The 17841-nt window shown below is 44.4% G+C and overlaps 2 protein-coding genes across 2 annotated transcripts; both read left to right on the forward strand.

The window, feature by feature from the left end:
* The first annotated feature begins 5136 nt into the window (after positions 1–5136).
* Positions 5137–10526, forward strand: LOC129849796 (ubiquitin-associated domain-containing protein 2-like). Its single transcript, XM_055916561.1, has 4 exons — positions 5137–6067; positions 6206–6454; positions 9009–9275; positions 9379–10526. Exons 1-4 carry the CDS (start codon positions 6041–6043, stop codon positions 9490–9492), a joined length of 657 nt encoding a protein of 218 aa, XP_055772536.1. The 5' UTR covers positions 5137–6040; the 3' UTR covers positions 9493–10526.
* Positions 10527–10828: 302 nt separating this feature from the next.
* LOC129849795 (uncharacterized) lies at positions 10829–17832 on the forward strand. Its single transcript, XM_055916560.1, has 2 exons — positions 10829–11271; positions 12001–17832. Exon 2 carries the CDS (start codon positions 13718–13720, stop codon positions 16808–16810), a length of 3093 nt encoding a protein of 1030 aa, XP_055772535.1. The 5' UTR covers positions 10829–11271; positions 12001–13717; the 3' UTR covers positions 16811–17832.
* The last annotated feature ends 9 nt before the right edge of the window (positions 17833–17841 follow it).

Raw genomic sequence — 17841 nt, forward strand, 5'->3', positions numbered from 1 at the left:
CATGGTGGGGGGGGGTCAGTGGTTAATATGTAGAGTTACATAGTGTTCAGCATGGTGGGGGGTCAGTGGTTAATATGTAGAGTTACATAGTGTTCAGCATGGTGGGGGGTCAGTGGTTAATATGTAGAGTTACATAGTGTTCAGCATGGTGGGGGGTCAGTGGTTAATATGTAGAGTTACATAGTGTTCAGCATGGTGGGGGGTCAGTGGTTAATATGTAGAGTTACATAGTGTTCAGCATGGTGGGGGGGTCAGTGGTTAATATGTAGAGTTACATAGTGTTCAGCATGGTGGGGGGTCAGTGGTTAATATGTAGAGTTACATAGTGTTCAGCATGGTGGGGGGTCAGTGGTTAATATGTAGAGTTACATAGTGTTCAGCATGGTGGGGGGGTCAGTGGTTAATATGTAGAGTTACATAGTGTTCAGCATGGTGGGGGGTCAGTGGTTAATATGTAGAGTTACATAGTGTTCAGCATGGTGGGGGGGTCAGTGGTTAATATGTAGAGTTACATAGTGTTCAGCATGGTGGGGGGGTCAGTGGTTAATATGTAGAGTTACATAGTGTTCAGCATGGTGGGGGGGTCAGTGGTTAATATGTAGAGTTACATAGTGTTCAGCATGGTGGGGGGGTCAGTGGTTAATATGTAGAGTTACATAGTGTTCAGCATGGTGGGGGGTCAGTGGTTAATATGTAGAGTTACATAGTGTTCAGCATGGTGGGGGGGTCAGTGGTTAATATGTAGAGTTACATAGTGTTCAGCATGGTGGGGGGTCAGTGGTTAATATGTAGAGTTACATAGTGTTCAGCATGGTGGGGGGTCAGTGGTTAATATGTAGAGTTACATAGTGTTCAGCATGGTGGGGGGGTCAGTGGTTAATATGTAGAGTTACATAGTGTTCAGCATGGTGGGGGGTCAGTGGTTAATATGTAGAGTTACATAGTGTTCAGCATGGTGGGGGGGTCAGTGGTTAATATGTAGAGTTACATAGTGTTCAGCATGGTGGGGGGGTCAGTGGTTAATATGTAGAGTTACATAGTGTTCAGCATGGTGGGGGGGTCAGTGGTTAATATGTAGAGTTACATAGTGTTCAGCATGGTGGGGGGGTCAGTGGTTAATATGTAGAGTTACATAGTGTTCAGCATGGTGGGGGGGTCAGTGGTTAATATGTAGAGTTACATAGTGTTCAGCATGGTGGGGGGTCAGTGGTTAATATGTAGAGTTACATAGTGTTCAGCATGGTGGGGGGTCAGTGGTTAATATGTAGAGTTACATAGTGTTCAGCATGGTGGGGGGTCAGTGGTTAATATGTAGAGTTACATAGTGTTCAGCATGGTGGGGGGGTCAGTGGTTAATATGTAGAGTTACATAGTGTTCAGCATGGTGGGGGGTCAGTGGTTAATATGTAGAGTTACATAGTGTTCAGCATGGTGGGGGGGGTCAGTGGTTAATATGTAGAGTTACATAGTGTTCAGCATGGTGGGGGGGTCAGTGGTTAATATGTAGAGTTACATAGTGTTCAGCATGGTGGGGGGTCAGTGGTTAATATGTAGAGTTACATAGTGTTCAGCATGGTGGGGGGTCAGTGGTTAATATGTAGAGTTACATAGTGTTCAGCATGGTGGGGGGTCAGTGGTTAATATGTAGAGTTACATAGTGTTCAGCATGGTGGGGGGGTCAGTGGTTAATATGTAGAGTTACATAGTGTTCAGCATGGTGGGGGGGTCAGTGGTTAATATGTAGAGTTACATAGTGTTCAGCATGGTGGGGGGTCAGTGGTTAATATGTAGAGTTACATAGTGTTCAGCATGGTGGGGGTCAGTGGTTAATATGTAGAGTTACATAGTGTTCAGCATGGTGGGGGGTCAGTGGTTAATATGTAGAGTTACATAGTGTTCAGCATGGTGGGGGGGTCAGTGGTTAATATGTAGAGTTACATAGTGTTCAGCATGGTGGGGGGGTCAGTGGTTAATATGTAGAGTTACATAGTGTTCAGCATGGTGGGGGGGTCAGTGGTTAATATGTAGAGTTACATAGTGTTCAGCATGGTGGGGGGTCAGTGGTTAATATGTAGAGTTACATAGTGTTCAGCATGGTGGGGGGTCAGTGGTTAATATGTAGAGTTACATAGTGTTCAGCATGGTGGGGGGTCAGTGGTTAATATGTAGAGTTACATAGTGTTCAGCATGGTGGGGGGGTCAGTGGTTAATATGTAGAGTTACATAGTGTTCAGCATGGTGGGGGGGTCAGTGGTTAATATGTAGAGTTACATAGTGTTCAGCATGGTGGGGGGGTCAGTGGTTAATATGTAGAGTTACATAGTGTTCAGCATGGTGGGGGGGTCAGTGGTTAATATGTAGAGTTACATAGTGTTCAGCATGGTGGGGGGGTCAGTGGTTAATATGTAGAGTTACATAGTGTTCAGCATGGTGGGGGGGTCAGTGGTTAATATGTAGAGTTACATAGTGTTCAGCATGGTGGGGGGTCAGTGGTTAATATGTAGAGTTACATAGTGTTCAGCATGGTGGGGGGGTCAGTGGTTAATATGTAGAGTTACATAGTGTTCAGCATGGTGGGGGTCAGTGGTTAATATGTAGAGTTACATAGTGTTCAGCATGGTGGGGGTCAGTGGTTAATATGTAGAGTTACATAGTGTTCAGCATGGTGGGGGTCAGTGGTTAATATGTAGAGTTACATAGTGTTCAGCATGGTGGGGGGGTCAGTGGTTAATATGTAGAGTTACATAGTGTTCAGCATGGTGGGGGTCAGTGGTTAATATGTAGAGTTACATAGTGTTCAGCATGGTGGGGGGTCAGTGGTTAATATGTAGAGTTACATAGTGTTCAGCATGGTGGGGGGGTCAGTGGTTAATATGTAGAGTTACATAGTGTTCAGCATGGTGGGGGGGTCAGTGGTTAATATGTAGAGTTACATAGTGTTCAGCATGGTGGGGGGTCAGTGGTTAATATGTAGAGTTACATAGTGTTCAGCATGGTGGGGGGGTCAGTGGTTAATATGTAGAGTTACATAGTGTTCAGCATGGTGGGGGGGTCAGTGGTTAATATGTAGAGTTACATAGTGTTCAGCATGGTGGGGGGGTCAGTGGTTAATATGTAGAGTTACATAGTGTTCAGCATGGTGGGGGGGTCAGTGGTTAATATGTAGAGTTACATAGTGTTCAGCATGGTGGGGGTCAGTGGTTAATATGTAGAGTTACATAGTGTTCAGCATGGTGGGGGGGTCAGTGGTTAATATGTAGAGTTACATAGTGTTCAGCATGGTGGGGGTCAGTGGTTAATATGTAGAGTTACATAGTGTTCAGCATGGTGGGGGGTCAGTGGTTAATATGTAGAGTTACATAGTGTTCAGCATGGTGGGGGGTCAGTGGTTAATATGTAGAGTTACATAGTGTTCAGCATGGTGGGGGGTCAGTGGTTAATATGTAGAGTTACATAGTGTTCAGCATGGTGGGGGGGTCAGTGGTTAATATGTAGAGTTACATAGTGTTCAGCATGGTGGGGGTCAGTGGTTAATATGTAGAGTTACATAGTGTTCAGCATGGTGGGGGTCAGTGGTTAATATGTAGAGTTACATAGTGTTCAGCATGGTGGGGGTCAGTGGTTAATATGTAGAGTTACATAGTGTTCAGCATGGTGGGGGGTCAGTGGTTAATATGTAGAGTTACATAGTGTTCAGCATGGTGGGGGGGTCAGTGGTTAATATGTAGAGTTACATAGTGTTCAGCATGGTGGGGGTCAGTGGTTAATATGTAGAGTTACATAGTGTTCAGCATGGTGGGGGGGTCAGTGGTTAATATGTAGAGTTACATAGTGTTCAGCATGGTGGGGGGGTCAGTGGTTAATATGTAGAGTTACATAGTGTTCAGCATGGTGGGGGGGTCAGTGGTTAATATGTAGAGTTACATAGTGTTCAGCATGGTGGGGGGGTCAGTGGTTAATATGTAGAGTTACATAGTGTTCAGCATGGTGGGGGTCAGTGGTTAATATGTAGAGTTACATAGTGTTCAGCATGGTGGGGGGGTCAGTGGTTAATATGTAGAGTTACATAGTGTTCAGCATGGTGGGGGTCAGTGGTTAATATGTAGAGTTACATAGTGTTCAGCATGGTGGGGGGGGGTCAGTGGTTAATATGTAGAGTTACATAGTGTTCAGCATGGTGGGGGGGTCAGTGGTTAATATGTAGAGTTACATAGTGTTCAGCATGGTGGGGGGGTCAGTGGTTAATATGTAGAGTTACATAGTGTTCAGCATGGTGGGGGGGTCAGTGGTTAATATGTAGAGTTACATAGTGTTCAGCATGGTGGGGGGGTCAGTGGTTAATATGTAGAGTTACATAGTGTTCAGCATGGTGGGGGGGTCAGTGGTTAATATGTAGAGTTACATAGTGTTCAGCATGGTGGGGGGTCAGTGGTTAATATGTAGAGTTACATAGTGTTCAGCATGGTGGGGGGGTCAGTGGTTAATATGTAGAGTTACATAGTGTTCAGCATGGTGGGGGGGTCAGTGGTTAATATGTAGAGTTACATAGTGTTCAGCATGGTGGGGGGGTCAGTGGTTAATATGTAGAGTTACATAGTGTTCAGCATGGTGGGGGGTCAGTGGTTAATATGTAGAGTTACATAGTGTTCAGCATGGTGGGGGGGTCAGTGGTTAATATGTAGAGTTACATAGTGTTCAGCATGGTGGGGGTCAGTGGTTAATATGTAGAGTTACATAGTGTTCAGCATGGTGGGGGGGTCAGTGGTTAATATGTAGAGTTACATAGTGTTCAGCATGGTGGGGGGTCAGTGGTTAATATGTAGAGTTACATAGTGTTCAGCATGGTGGGGGGGTCAGTGGTTAATATGTAGAGTTACATAGTGTTCAGCATGGTGGGGGGGTCAGTGGTTAATATGTAGAGTTACATAGTGTTCAGCATGGTGGGGGGGTCAGTGGTTAATATGTAGAGTTACATAGTGTTCAGCATGGTGGGGGTCAGTGGTTAATATGTAGAGTTACATAGTGTTCAGCATGGTGGGGGTCAGTGGTTAATATGTAGAGTTACATAGTGTTCAGTATGGTGGGGGGTCAGTGGTTAATATGTAGAGTTACATAGTGTTCAGCATGGTGGGGGGGGGGGGGTCAGTGGTTAATATGTAGAGTTACATAGTGTTCAGCATGGTGGGGGGGGGGTCAGTGGTTAATATGTAGAGTTACATAGTGTTCAGCATGGTGGGGGTCAGTGGTTAATATGTAGAGTTACATAGTGTTCAGCATGGTGGGGGTCAGTGGTTAATATGTAGAGTTACATAGTGTTCAGCATGGTGGGGGTCAGTGGTTAATATGTAGAGTTACATAGTGTTCAGCATGGTGGGGGGTCAGTGGTTAATATGTAGAGTTACATAGTGTTCAGCATGGTGGGGGTCAGTGGTTAATATGTAGAGTTACATAGTGTTCAGCATGGTGGGGGTCAGTGGTTAATATGTAGAGTTACATAGTGTTCAGCATGGTGGGGGGTCAGTGGTTAATATGTAGAGTTACATAGTGTTCAGCATGGTGGGGGGGTCAGTGGTTAATATGTAGAGTTACATAGTGTTCAGCATGGTGGGGGTCAGTGGTTAATATGTAGAGTTACATAGTGTTCAGCATGGTGGGGGGTCAGTGGTTAATATGTAGAGTTACATAGTGTTCAGTATGGTGGGGGTCAGTGGTTAATATGTAGAGTTACATAGTGTTCAGCATGGTGGGGGTCAGTGGTTAATATGTAGAGTTACATAGTGTTCAGCATGGTGGGGGTCAGTGGTTAATATGTAGAGTTACATAGTGTTCAGCATGGTGGGGGTCAGTGGTTAATATGTAGAGTTACATAGTGTTCAGCATGGTGGGGGTCAGTGGTTAATATGTAGAGTTACATAGTGTTCAGCATGGTGGGGGTCAGTGGTTAATATGTAGAGTTACATAGTGTTCAGCATGGTGGGGGTCAGTATGGTCCAGTGGTTAATATGTCTCTGTGTTTCAGCTCCTGACCTCCAGTCCGTTCATGTGGCTCGTTGCTCTCAGTGGACTGGTGAGTTCACACCACACTGACCCTGTTGCATAGCAACCAGTATTACCCAACCGTTATCTCAACCGCAGTCACTTCTTCAGAAATTTTAAATACACACGCAACGCCACACGTCTGAACCACGTGGCGTGTTCCCCTCAGGTCTCTGGGAAGCTGTACCACGGAAATGCTCTGAGGGTGCAGCGGCTTCTCTTCGTACCCCGGTGGCTGTCCCGTGTCGGGGCCTTCGTCCTGGAGCCCCTGTTCTCCGGGCCCCCGCCCCCTAATGAAACCCCCCTGGGTATGGGGGCTACGCTGGACATCCAGAGACAGCAGAGGATGGATCTCCATGATCAACAGATGCTGCTGGTCCAGTTCCAGCAGGCGAGGAGGAACCACAGACCGCCACAGGTATGGACACACACACACACACAAACACACACACACACACACACACACACACAGTACTAGACACACACACACACACACACACACACACACACACACACACACACTAGACACATACACACACACACACACACAGTGCTAGACACACACACACAAACAGTACTAGACACACACACACACACACACACACACACACACAGTACTAGACACACACACGGTACTAGACACACACACACACACAGTACTAGACACACACACAGTACTAGACACACATACACACACACAGTACTAGACACACATACACACACACAGTACCACACACACACACAGTACCACACACACACAGTACTCCACACACCACACACACACAGTACTACACACACAGTACCACACACACACAGTACCACACACACAGTACTAGACACACACACACAGAGTACTAGACACACACACACAGAGTACTAGACACATACACACAGACTAATGGACATTCCATTTGACATGACCCTCCTTCTGATCTGTTTTGGCCAATCAGAAGCATGCATGCCTTTGCAGAATATTTAATGCAATCCTCTCATTGGCAGAATGAATGTCCTTCACATGCATCGGCTACTTGAGTTCATATTCCTGCCTGCCTTTCCAACACACAGCTCCCGGCGGTCACTGTCTTTTGAACTGATGTGCAGCCAGGGCTCTTCTAAAGTGGACATGACCTTTATTCTGTATAGAAACAATAATGTTTATATTGGCCATTTTTTCTTTGATCACATGCGAAGCTATATTTTTCCATTTGCCTTTTTTAAATAATTGGTAATACTATGTAATGCTGTTTATTTAATATTAGGACAGCAGTAATTCTAGCATTGTTGCAAAGCTCAGATTCTCCCCATTTCAATTGATTCAATGCTATTTAACCCCCTACGGCTGTTATGACGGGGAGGAAATCAGAGCTGTAAATTGTTTAAAGGTGACGGGCAAAGGTCTCCACAAAAAACTGTAACACTTAATAATAATGATATTTTAGGCTTCATTAAATAAGCCTACATTTAGCTGTCATTTCTAAATGTTGGTGAAGATGTCATTCTTGCATTCTATGACTGGCAATGCATAAACAATATAAAAACAATATAATATATAATATAACTGAAAATACCAACATGTGAGAAATACTGGACTTTATTAAATGTTTCAATGGAACCAACCAAAATCATACAATTATTTAATACAAAATAAATTTCACCAAAATCAAGGTTTCATAATTATTGGCACTCATTTAGTACTTAGTGCAACCACCTCTGGCAAGGATAACAGCATGAAGTCTTTTCCTGTCATGTTTGACAAGGTTAAGGAACACATTTGGAGGGATTTTGGACCCTTCCTCTATGCAGATCCTTTCAAGATCCTTCACATTCTTGGGTTTGCGCTTATCAACTTCCCTCTTCCACTCAGCCCACAGGTTTCCGATTGGATTGAGGTCCGGCGACTGAGATGGCCATGGCAGAACATTGATTTTGTTGTCACAGAACCATTTCTGTGTGGATCTTGAGGTGTGTTTTGGGTCATTGTCTTGTTGGAAAGTCCACATACGGCCAGGTCCCAGCCTTCTGGCAGAGGCAACCAGATTGTCAGATACTTGGTGGAATTCATTATGCCATCAATCTTAACCAGTGCCCCTGGACCTCTGGAATTAAAACAGACCCAAAACATCACTGACCCACCACCATATTTCACTGTGCCTCTCCTTGTATGCATCTCTGTTTCCACGCCAAACATGCCGATGCTGTATCTGACCAAAACGTTCAATTTTGGCCTCATCTGACCAGAGTAATCTCTTCCGGTCATAATTTGAATGACGTTTGGCAAACTCCAAGAGCTTGCGTCTGTGTCTTGGGGTCAGAAAGGGCTTTCTTCTGGCAACCCTTCCAAAGAGCCTGTGAAGGTGGCGTCTGATGGTGCTTTTTGAAACCTGGTGACCCCAAGACGCCACCAAGGCTTGCAATTCTTTGACAGTGATTATTAGGGATTTTGTTGCTTCTCTCACCATCCTCCTACCTATCCTGGGGGGAAAAATGCATTTGCATCCTCTACCCGTGAGGTTTAACTGTTCCATATCTTTAGATTTTTAAAATAATTGCCCTGACAGTGCTCAGTGATATATGAAGGTCTACGACCATCTGTCTCTTTTAAACTGCCAGTTCTTTTGTTTTCTTCATGGTGTTGGATTCAGCGGGATATTGCATGCGTGTTACCTCATTTTTATACCCTAGTGAAACAGGAAGTGGTGTATGGCTCAATATAGTTCTTTAAAACTTAGGTAAACTTAAATAAGTGGAATTTAATTCCTGTTGAATTTTGGTAAATGTCACAATAATCTTTAAGGGTGCCATTAATTGTGAAACCTTCATCTCAGAATTACAAGTTGGAAACTCAGGCATCATCCTAGAGCTACATCTTCTCTGACGTTGTGATTTTTTCCCAGTCTGAGATCTTTTTTTATTTTCCCAGAGTTCCCAGTTGTCTTGAACTTACCATGGTTGTCCCTCTCTGTCCTTCCCAGAATGGCCTATTGAACTGGAACAGATTTTTCCCATCGCTGAGACGCAGAGGACAGAACCTTCCCCCAGAGCTACAACCACACCCCTCTCCACCGCTGCAGACACACCCCTCTCCACTGCTGCAGCCACACCCCTCTCCACAGCAGCTCCACCCCACAGCTCCACCACTGCAGCCACACCCCTCTCCACAGCAGCTCCACCCCACAGCTCCACCACTGCTGGAGCCCACAGCTCCTCCCTTGGTCAACACTCCTGTAGCTGAAGAACAGGTGAGCACACTGCGCGTGAGTGCGAACACGGAATTGCGTTTCTTTACCAGTTTCGTGTTAGCATTTCTCTGATGTTTGTGTGTGTTTATTTCTGTTTCCCTAGGTTGCCAGATTGATGGAGATGGGCTTCTCCAGAATAGATGCTCAGGATGCCCTCAGAGCGTCCAACAACGACATCAACGTGGCAACCAACTTTCTGCTGCAGCATTTAGGGTAGGGAGGAGTTTGAAAGATGTAGAACCTGAGAGAGGAAAAACAGAGGGAACAGAATGAAGTCTGGGTCTGATCCAGTGAGCAGGGTCCTGGGGTTTGAGGCCAGGGTGACCGGGATGTTCTGGAACTCCAGAGGACTACACAGAGAATAACTCCACACAGACTACACAATTACTAGGAGGAAAGGAGAGAGGAGGACAGTAATGCTGCTGCTGTCCACTTCCTGAAGGGTGAAGAGGGCTGTCCACAGTGCTTCCTGGTAGTGGGTGAAGAAGGCTGTTCCAGATAGTTTGGATACTCTGTCCTGTCACCTTGCTGCTGAGGGACAGAAGATGGAGGATCAGAAGGCTGCTATTCTCAGGGCTTGTTGCATCTAGTGTCTTCTCTACCATTACCATGGTTCATTACGGCTACCTCCACCTCACACACACCTTCGCCCAGAAAACACACACACATTCACCAGTCCCTAAAGGTTTTCTTTTGTGTCATTTGTCCATGGACAGTGATTACAGGAGTTTGTTTGTTTGACTTCTGCAAACACTCAGAATTCATCTAAAATCTTAGGGGTTTGAAATGAGGAGAATATACTCAATTTTGGAAACTGTCAATCTTGTATACTCAATGAAAAAACATCTGCACGTAAATCTTAGTGTATGGCTTGTATGTATAGCTGCTCAGTGGCTACATTCTGGTTAACTACACTATGGAATAAAATCATGGTGACAAGATATTAATTATGAAAACTGTTTCACTAGTTTTTCACAAAATCATTGAGGATTTAACACTTATTTATATACTTTTTATTTACTTTGTTTTGTTTTATGTGACTGACTGTATAAACGGAGGTGTGCTTGTTGTTTGGTTAACCTATGCCCGTGTGTGGTGTTATTATGCTACAGATTACAAATGATTAACAATTTAACAAACTGCTTACAACCACTGAAATATATGCAAAGCGCTCTGCTGTGGTAATAGTGCTGTCCATACAGCGTTACAGCAGTATAATGGCCTGATGAATAAACCTACCTCTCACCTTTAGATGCTTTTCTGATTTTGTGCTTTACTTCACAGCATTACTCGTATAACATTTTATTGTGCTTTGGGACGACTGCACTGACATGGCGAATAATAGGTCCTGTTTTGAGAGAAAGATTAGTTTTACACTGCCATCTCCAGGTCGTTGTTGGAATAGGCACTTTCTACAAGAGCCTAAATTGTAAGGTGCTCTGAATTTTGCTGTTTGATTCTCAGCAAAATTCTCAGCAGAATTAGAAATCATGACAATAAACCCGTTTTTATTCTCAATTTTGTCGGAAAATGTCTTATATTTAACACAAAGTGCAATTCTTTCAACAACAGCCTAGCCAACTTTACCGCCAGAGTCCCATAATCCTCCACTGAAGAAAACATCCATGTAGACGCAGATGACGTGTCTGCTCGCTGCAGGAAAAGTATCTAGGTTAGGTAGCTACGAAGGCAGACAGATACCAGCTAGTTAACGTTAGCTACCTTATGTCAACTGTCCTATCTAGTGAATTCAAATGCCAGCTAACCTGTCACCCCCTGTGTAGACAGATATTAACGTTACCCCAAGAAACGTTTAGCCTGCTAGGTTCGTCGAGAGAAGAGGAAAATGTTTTCCCTGCACAGAGCGAGAGGCTCTGTTTTGGTGATCTTCCTTCTGTTACACAGCGCTACAAGTTTCTATCTTCCAGGTCTGGCCCCTGTTAGTTTTTGTGAACCAGGACAAGCTGGGAAAGAGAATGAAGTACCGGACTGTAAGGTAGTTAGATATAAAAATGCACCGGGCCTTGTGATAAGCTTGTAGCGCCGACGGTTTCATGCTATCTTCCTTCTAATTATCAGCTGGCAAGTAAAGCTAGCTACCAGTTAACTTGCTAGCTAGCTGCTAATGTTAGCATTCTGAAACTATAGCTTCAATGGTAACCGTCATAATGATGAATAACTAGGTAACGTTAGTATAATCTAAATGTAGCTAGTTAGAACCAGTGTTGTTGGCCAACTAGTCACAGTAGCTATCTGTATTGCATATTGGTCGCTAGAAAGCTAGCTAGCTAATTAGCACCCCTTACGAGCTAGTTGGACTACTACTTGTGAGACAACTGCTTAACTTGTGTTGTAGATAGCTAATTAGTTAATCCATACTTTTGATCAGAAGTTACTTGTCATTCAAATGTTTAATTATGTCCCAAATTCCGTAGTATCCTAATCTAAAAGAGAGCTGTCAACTGCATGACAGTTGTTGTTTGAGGAAGGTATGGCCTGAATAAGAACTGACAAGAATCAATTCCACTGCGGAACAGGACATAAAGAAATCCTGTAAAGTGATGTAGCCCTCCTCCTCCTCCCTCCCATTTCAGATCTCTAGTCATTGGCCTAATTGTGCATTTGAGGAAAAAAACAGCTGTAAGGTGTGCTGTATTCTAGATGTTGTTGCCGATTTGTGTCGTCTACCATTTTGAGAAAATAACTGCTTTTGATTGTTTTTCAGTCGACCATTGAGATATTTGTGAACAGACTGGATTCTGTGGAGTCTGTCTTGCCCTATGAATACACTGCGTAAGTACATCAGGAACAACAATGTCTTATGGGTCTTCTACATTTCTCAGTCTTGCTGCGGAAGGCTGTGGGTTCGGTGCTTTTGGACAGTGTTCTTATTGTGTAGATGCACACTTAGTGTACGGGGAGATATAGAGTGCATTCCAAATGACTCCCTATACAGTGCACTACTTTTGACCAGCGACCTATGGGCCCTGGTCAAAAGTAGTGCATTGTGTAAGGAATAGGGTGACATTTGGGATACAGATATGTGTTAGGAACATGGTGAAGTCAGCCAGGTATGACTAGGCGCACTAATACTGTCTGATAAACTAGAGCATCTCTCTGTCACCATCCTCTCTGACTCTTTCTCCTCTCTGTCACACACGATCCTCTCTGACTTTCTCCTCTGACTCTTTCTCCTCTCACTCACCATCCTCTCTTACTCTTTCTCCTCTCTGTCACACACGATCCTCTCTGACTTTCTCCTCTGACTTTCTCCTCTCACTCACCATCCTCTCCTACTCTTTCTCCCCTCTGTCACACACGATCCTCTCTGACTTTCTCCTCTGACTTTCTCCTCTCACTCACCATCCTCTCCTACTCTTTCTCCTCTCTGTCACACACGATCCTCTCTGACTTTCTCCTCTCACTCAACATCATCTCCTACTCTTTCTCCCCTCTGTCACACACGATCCTTTCTGACTTTCCCCTCTCACTCACCATCCTCTCCTACTCTTTCTCCCCTCTGTTACACACGATCCTCTCTGACTTTCTCCTCTCACTCACCATCCTCTCCTACTCTTTCTCACCTGTCTCTCACGCTCTGATTCTTTCTCCCGCTCTGTCACTATAGCAGCACCAGCGATATCCAACTGTGACTGGAATTCTGAGGTCCATAGACGATGTTAATAATACTCTATTGCAGTGCTTGTCTTGGACAGGAACTCACCGGAGCTGAGTACCGGCACCTCAACTTTTATTTACTGCTTGAGTTCCTGCACCTCTTCTAGAATATTAGCTCAACAGTATGGTGGAGCTCCTGCACCTAAATACAAACAGTACCGGCACTCATATCAGTCCAAGTCAACCACTGTTCTGTTACAGTAGTTTTGCTTCAACAAAATGGCTGCCTAATGTTTAAGATTAGCGGAATCATGTTTTAGAGAAATAGTCAATAGAAGATATAGATATTGGCTTAAGTCAAAGAAACAGGCCACTTAAACCCAGTTTCAGTCCTTACTCTGGATCTGAAAACTCCAACGGCATTAAATCAAAGATGGGATACATTGATAACGACAGCTACTTAGGGTTATTATGTGACATCTGAATGACTTTATTTATTATTAACCTGAGTTAAATGTGATACTAGAGGCCTCAACATGCTCAGCCACAGGAGCTGTTCTGTCACGCCGTTAGAGGACACTAATGTCCCTGTTCCACTGAGGGGTTGTGGAGAGGGTCAGGGGACTGTAATTGAAGTGGTGTTAAGTGTGCGTGAAAAATGTGGCCTTTATGTTAGTTTGCTGTGTGACTGAGAGTTGAAATAGAATTCTGGGTGTCAGAGAAAAAGTAACAGCAGCAGATGGTTTAAAAAGGAAGACGATATGCTACAGTTTGTGAACTGAAGTAGAAATCATATGATGTGTTAACATTTCTGTCTTGTTGTTATGGGAACTCTCAGGACATGTTCATCTTGTTGTGGGATGTCTTGTTGTTATGGGAACTCTCAGGACATGTTCATCTTGTTGTGGGCTGTCTTGTTGTTATGGGAACTCTCAGGGCATGTTCATCTTGTTATGGGATGTCTTGTTGTTATGGGAACTCTCAGGACATGTTCATCTTGTTATGGGCTGTCTTGTTGTTATGGGAACTCTCAGGGCATGTTCATCTTGTTATGGGATGTCTTGTTGTTATGGGAACTCTCAGGACATGTTCATCTTGTTATGGGCTGGCTTGTTGTTATGGGAACTCTCAGGGCATGTTCATCTTGTTATGGGATGTCTTGTTGTTATGGGAACTCTCAGGACATGTTCATCTTGTTATGGGCTGGCTTGTTGTTATGGGAACTCTCAGGGCATGTTCATCTTGTTGTTATGGGAACTCTCAGGGCATGTTCATCTTGTTATGGGATGTCTTGTTGTTATGGGAACTCTCAGGACATGTTCATCTTGTTATGGGATGTCTTGTTGTTATGGGAACTCTCAGGGCATGTTCATCTTGTTGTTATGGAAACTCTCAGGGCATGTTCATCTTGTTATGGGATGTCTTGTTGTTATGGGAACTCTCAGGGCAGGTTCATCTTGTTATGGGCTGTCTTGTTGTTATGGGAACTCTCAGGGCATGTTCATCTTGTTATGGGATGTCTTGTTGTTATGGGAACTCTCAGGACATGTTCATCTTGTTATGGGATGTCTTGTTGTTATGGGAACTCTCAGGACATGTTCATCTTGTTGTTATGGGAACTCTCAGGGCATGTTCATCTTGTTGTTATGGGAACTCTCAGGGCATGTTCATCTTGTTGTTATGGGAACTCTCAGGGCATGTCATCTTGTTGTTATGGGAACTCTCAGGGCATGTTCATCTTGTTATGGGAACTCTCAGGACATGTTCATCTTGTTATGGGCTGTCTTGTTGTTATGGGAACTCTCAGGGCATGTTCATCTTGTTATGGGCTGGCTTGTTGTTATGGGAACTCTCAGGGCATGTTCATCTTGTTATGGGCTGGCTTGTTGTTATGGGAACTCTCAGGGCATGTTCATCTTGTTGTTATGGGAACTCTCAGGGCATGTTCATCTTGTTATGGGCTGTCTTGTTGTTATGGGAACTCTCAGGGCATGTTCATCTTGTTATGGGCTGGCTTGTTGTTATGGGAACACTCAGGGCATGTTCATCTTGTTATGGGCTGTCTTGTTGTTGTGGGAACTCTCAGGGCATGTTCATCTTGTTGTTATGGGAACTCTCAGGGCATGTTCATCTTGTTGTTATGGGAACTCTCAGGGCATGTTCATCTTGTTGTTATGGGAACTCTCAGGACATGTTCATCTTGTTACGGGCTGGCTTGTTGTTATGGGAACTCTCAGGGCATGTTCATCTTGTTGTTATGGGAACTCTCAGGGCATGTTCATCTTGTTGTTATGGGAACTCTCAGGGCATGTTCATCTTGTTGTTATGGGAACTCTCAGGGCATGTTCATCTTGTTGTTATGGGAACTCTCAGGGCATGTTCATCTTGTTGTTATGGGAACTCTCAGGGCATGTTCATCTTGTTGTTATGGGAACTCTCAGGGCATGTTCATCTTGTTGTTATGGGAACTCTCAGGGCATGTTCATCTTGTTGTTATGGGAACTCTCAGGGCATGTTCATCTTGTTGTTATGGGAACTCTCAGGGCATGTTCATCTTGTTATGGGCTGGCTTGTTGTTATGGGAACTCTCAGGACATGTTCATCTTGTTATGGGCTGGCTTGTTGTTATGGGAACTCTCAGGGCATGTTCATCTTGTTGTGGGCTGGCTTGTTGTTATGGGAACTCTCAGGGCATGTTCATCTTGTTGTTATGGGAACTCTCAGGGCATGTTCATCTTGTTGTGGGCTGGCTTGTTGTTATGGGAACTCTCAGGGCATGTTCATCTTGTTGTTATGGGAACTCTCAGGACATGTTCATCTTGTTGTTATGGGCTGGCTTGTTGTTATGGGAACTCTCAGGACATGTTCATCTTGTTGTTATGGGCTGGCTTGTTGTTATGGGAACTCTCAGGACATGTTCATCTTGTTGTTATGGGATGTCTTGTTGTTATGGGAACTCTCAGGACATGTTCATCTTGTTGTTATGGGCTGGCTTGTTGTTATGGGAACTCTCAGGACATGTTCATCTTGTTGTTATGGGCTGGCTTGTTGTTTTGGGAACTCTCAGGGCATGTTCATCTTGTTGTTATGGGAACTCTCAGGACATGTTCATCTTGTTGTTGTGGGAACTCTCAGGACATGTTCATCTTGTTGTGGGCTGGCTTGTTGTTATGGGAACTCTCAGGGCATGTTCATCTTGTTGTTGTGGGAACTCTCAGGGCATGTTCATCTTGTTGTTATGGGAACTCTCAGGGCATGTTCATCTTGTTGTTATGGGATGTCTTGTTGTTATGGGAACTCTCAGGGCATGTTCATCTTGTTATGGGCTGGCTTGTTGTTATGGGAACTCTCAGGGCATGTTCATCTTGTTATGGGCTGGCTTGTTGTTATGGGAACTCTCAGGACATGTTCATCTTGTTGTTGTGGGAACTCTCAGGACATGTTCATCTTGTTGTGGGCTGGCTTGTTGTTATGGGAACTCTCAGGGCATGTTCATCTTGTTATGGGCTGGCTTGTTGTTATGGGAACTCTCAGGACATGTTCATCTTGTTATGGGCTGGCTTGTTGTTATGGGAACTCTCAGGACATGTTCATCTTGTTGTTGTGGGAACTCTCAGGGCATGTTCATCTTGTTGTGGGCTGGCTTGTTGTTATGGGAACTCTCAGGGCATGTTCATCTTGTTATGGGCTGGCTTGTTGTTATGGGAACTCTCAGGGCATGTTCATCTTGTTGTTGTGGGAACTCTCAGGACATGTTCATCTTGTTGTGGGCTGGCTTGTTGTTATGGGAACTCTCAGGGCATGTTCATCTTGTTATGGGCTGGCTTGTTGTTATGGGAACTCTCAGGGCATGTTCATCTTGTTATGGGCTGGCTTGTTGTTATGGGAACTCTCAGGACATGTTCATCTTGTTATGAGCTGTCTTGTTGTTATGGGAACTCTCAGGGCATGTTCATCTTGTTGTTATGGGAACTCTCAGGGCATGTTCATCTTGTTGTTATGGGAACTCTCAGGACATGTTCATCTTGTTGTTATGGGAACTCTCAGGGCATGTTCATCTTGTTATGGGCTGGCTTGTTGTTATGGGAACTCTCAGGGCATGTTCATCTTGTTGTTGTGGGAACTCTCAGGGCATGTTCATCTTGTTATGAGCTGTCTTGTTGTTATGGGAACTCTCAGGGCATGTTCATCTTGTTGTTTTGGGAACTCTCAGGGCATGTTCATCTTGTTGTGGGAACTCTCAGGGCATGTTCATCTTGTTATGGGCTGTCTTGTTGTTATGGGAACTCTCAGGGCATGTTCATCTTGTTGTTATGGGAACTCTCAGGGCATGTTCATCTTGTTGTTATGGGAACTCTCAGGGCATGTTCATCTTGTTGTTATGGGAACTCTCAGGGCATGTTCATCTTGTTATGGGCTGTCTTGTTGTTATGGGAACTCTCAGGGCATGTTCATCTTGTTGTTATGGGAACTCTCAGGGCATGTTCATCTTGTTGTTATGGGAACTCTCAGGGCATGTTCATCTTGTTGTTATGGGAACTCTCAGGGCATGTTCATCTTGTTATGGGCTGGCTTGTTGTTATGGGAACTCTCAGGGCATGTTCATCTTGCTGTTATGGGAACTCTCAGGGCATGTTCATCTTGTTATGGGCTGGCTTGTTGTTATGGGAACTCTCAGGGCATGTTCATCTTGTTATGGGATGTCTTGTTGTTATGGGAACTCTCAGGACATGTTCATCTTGTTATGGGCTGTCTTGTTGTTATGGGAACTCTCAGGGCATGTTCATCTTGTTGTTATGGGAACTCTCAGGGCATGTTCATCTTGTTATGGGCTGTCTTGTTGTTATGGGAACTCTCAGGGCAGGTTCATCTTGTTGTTATGGGAACTCTCAGGGCATGTTCATCTTGTTGTTATGGGCTGTCTTGTTGTTATGGGAACTCTCAGGGC

The sequence above is a fragment of the Salvelinus fontinalis genome, unplaced genomic scaffold, assembly GCF_029448725.1.
Source record: "Salvelinus fontinalis isolate EN_2023a unplaced genomic scaffold, ASM2944872v1 scaffold_1703, whole genome shotgun sequence".
NCBI lineage: Eukaryota > Metazoa > Chordata > Actinopteri > Salmoniformes > Salmonidae > Salvelinus > Salvelinus fontinalis.